Source organism: Poromitra crassiceps (genome assembly GCF_964638095.1).
Source record: "Poromitra crassiceps genome assembly, chromosome: 8".
Classification (NCBI taxonomy): Eukaryota; Metazoa; Chordata; class Actinopteri; order Beryciformes; family Melamphaidae; genus Poromitra; species Poromitra crassiceps.
The window spans coordinates 33398676-33401175 of record NC_139629.1 but is presented as its reverse complement, the minus strand read 5'-3'; the positions used below and the strand labels follow the sequence as shown (position 1 = coordinate 33401175).

General features: G+C 43.1%; 1 protein-coding gene across 1 annotated transcript in view; it reads left to right on the top strand.

The window, feature by feature from the left end:
* Positions 1-2500, top strand: part of LOC310780655 (calmodulin-binding transcription activator 1-like) — a gene marked incomplete at both ends in the record, with an annotated part of 82846 nt that overhangs the window by 76699 nt on the left and 3647 nt on the right. The window contains 2 exons of the mRNA XM_083641173.1: positions 1170-1244; positions 1764-1794. Coding sequence (XP_083497299.1) covers positions 1170-1244; positions 1764-1794 — 106 coding nt within the window. The remainder of the gene's footprint in view (positions 1-1169; positions 1245-1763; positions 1795-2500) is intronic.

The following is a 2500-nucleotide window of genomic DNA, read 5'->3' as shown; positions in this document are numbered from 1 at the left end:
GTGTATATCCCTCATTTGTGTGTGTATCCCTTTAAGACCGCGAACCGCGGTTCGCGGTCTTAAAGGGATACACACACAAATGCTGCATCAGGTATCAATGGGTTAAAGACAAATACTGCAACATAATAGCATAACACTGGCAGAGATAGCATCGCATGAAAAGACCCATTTCTCACACTAAAAGTGTTACCTGCAGTACGGTACCATTAGAAAGATTATTATTGATTGTGCAAAAGTGAAATAAATGCATTTACTTTTTTTAAGGATAATAGGTAACTTAAGTCTGTGGTTCACAAAATGATAACAGACTGGACCTTCAAGATTTTAAAGATGAATAATACGCTTCAGGTTATGCTTTTTCTCCCTTCCCAAAATGAAAATCTGGAATAGAACCCTTTGTATCTTCACTGAAAGATAAAACTTCAGTCTAATCCAGGCATGTCCAAAGTCCAGCCCCATGGGGCCAATTGCGGCCCGCGGACAGATTTTAAGTGGCCCTCGGCTTGTCTCTCAAAATATAGACGGTTTTCACCAGAGCGCAACCCCACAGCACTTCCTTTTTCTCAGCATTCGGCAAACTGCAGAAATATTCACTCGACATCGTTACTTTTGTTTTCGCTGCTCAGCTGTATAGACGGTTTTCACAGAATGGTCAGTCCTGCACTTGAATGTTTTTTTTTCTTTTATGTCCATAGCAAACACTGCAACAGGAAGTGAGCGGGGGTTCAATTTAGAATGTTTTTGTTGTCAAGTTAAAACCGTCTATACTATATGTGGCCCTCTACACAGTATTGGTTCAATCAAGCAAGTTCAATTTGCATTTTTTCCCTTCACCTAATGATGACAGACAGCACTATGATACAGTTTGTACAAGCACCAAGTAGGAACAGTACAGGCAGAACTAATGTTAAACAAAATATTTCGAGTACATTTGTATGTGATTTTTGATTTAAAAAAATTATAATATATGTATATATATATTATAATATATATAATATATATTATTATTTTCACATGATCGAATCTGGCCCCCATTCAAAAAAGTTTGGTCTAATCCATATCTTCAGCTGTATGAGTGCTACAGATACAGCATTACTATGCAGTTGTGCCAGATGTGTTGCGTTATGGACTGTGTGAAACAGCGTTCTTCTACGTCTGGTCTTTTGTAGAGGTAGTCTGCTCACTAAGAGGCAAGACCAGGCTGCCAGGAAGATCATGAGGTTCCTACGTCGCTGCCGCCACAGGTAGGCCACGCCCCTGGGTCACATAGAGACGTACGCTGTTAGATTTGCACACACATACGCATACACACAAACACACACACACACACACACACACACACACACACACACACACACACACACACACATACACATACACACACACACACACAATAGGCTATAGACATACTCATAAAACATAGATCTAGACAGATTCGTTGCCAGGGTTAGTACAGTAAATGGTCTAAGAGAGTCTTTGCATATAGAGCTAAGTAGTAAGATGGGGTAGGGATTACCACTTGTTTAACAGCTTGACAATCATTTCTTTTCCCTCAACAAGATTTAAAAAAAACACATTCTATGTTATTTAATTTGGGGGGAAATAGATCGGGTGGTTAGACATGTCAGGCCCCTCCCTCCCTCCCTCCCCCCTCACTGTATTTGGCCCCCCCACCCGTCCTACTCGCCCCCCCCCCCCCCCTCCCTCACAGTGCCTACTGTGTGCTAATAGCTGTCTGGTATTGTTTTACTGTTTACGCCAAGCCCCTTGATGGACCATAGACTGTTCAAGCGGGTGAGTGCAGCCTCAGCAACTCAGTTCGTGCCTCTCTCTCTCTCTCTCTCTCTCTCTCTCTCCCCGTTTATCCTATATGTCTCTCTCTCTCACTTTCTCCCTCTCTCCCTCTCTCCCTCTCTCTCTCTCTCTCTTTAATAATACAATTATCTCCTCCTGAGGCTCACTCTCTCTCTCCCTCTCTCACTCTCATCCTCTCTCTCCCTCCCTCCATCACTGTTGCTTGATGCCTGCTTGCATGAAGGCTGCCGACTGGAGCCACAGGTGGACTGAAGCTCAGATATTTAGAGCAGAGCCAAATCTGAACTCTGAAACTAACCACTGCTTCTGAATGACCACATCACTGCAACACGTAACAGGCCACTCCTCTCTGTCTCTCTCTCTATCTCTGTCTTTCTCTCCCTCCTTGGAAATGATTTTTTATTTTATTTTATTTTATTCTGTTTGTTTTTGATTTGTTCATTTCAGTTTTGTGTGGTTATGAAGAGACCGATTTGAGAGAACGGACGGTTTTTTCCTCGATCTGTTGTTGCATGTCAAGTGGTGAGAACTTTTGGGCCTTGCTCTTCTACCTGTAGGCATGCTATGGGCCGGCTATTTCCTCAAGTAGCTGTCTGTCTGTTTTGACTGGCTGTGTGTCCCGTTTCTAGCCACTTGGCAGACTGGGAGGGTCAAACTGTCAGTACTGCTGGATGTAACACGGTCA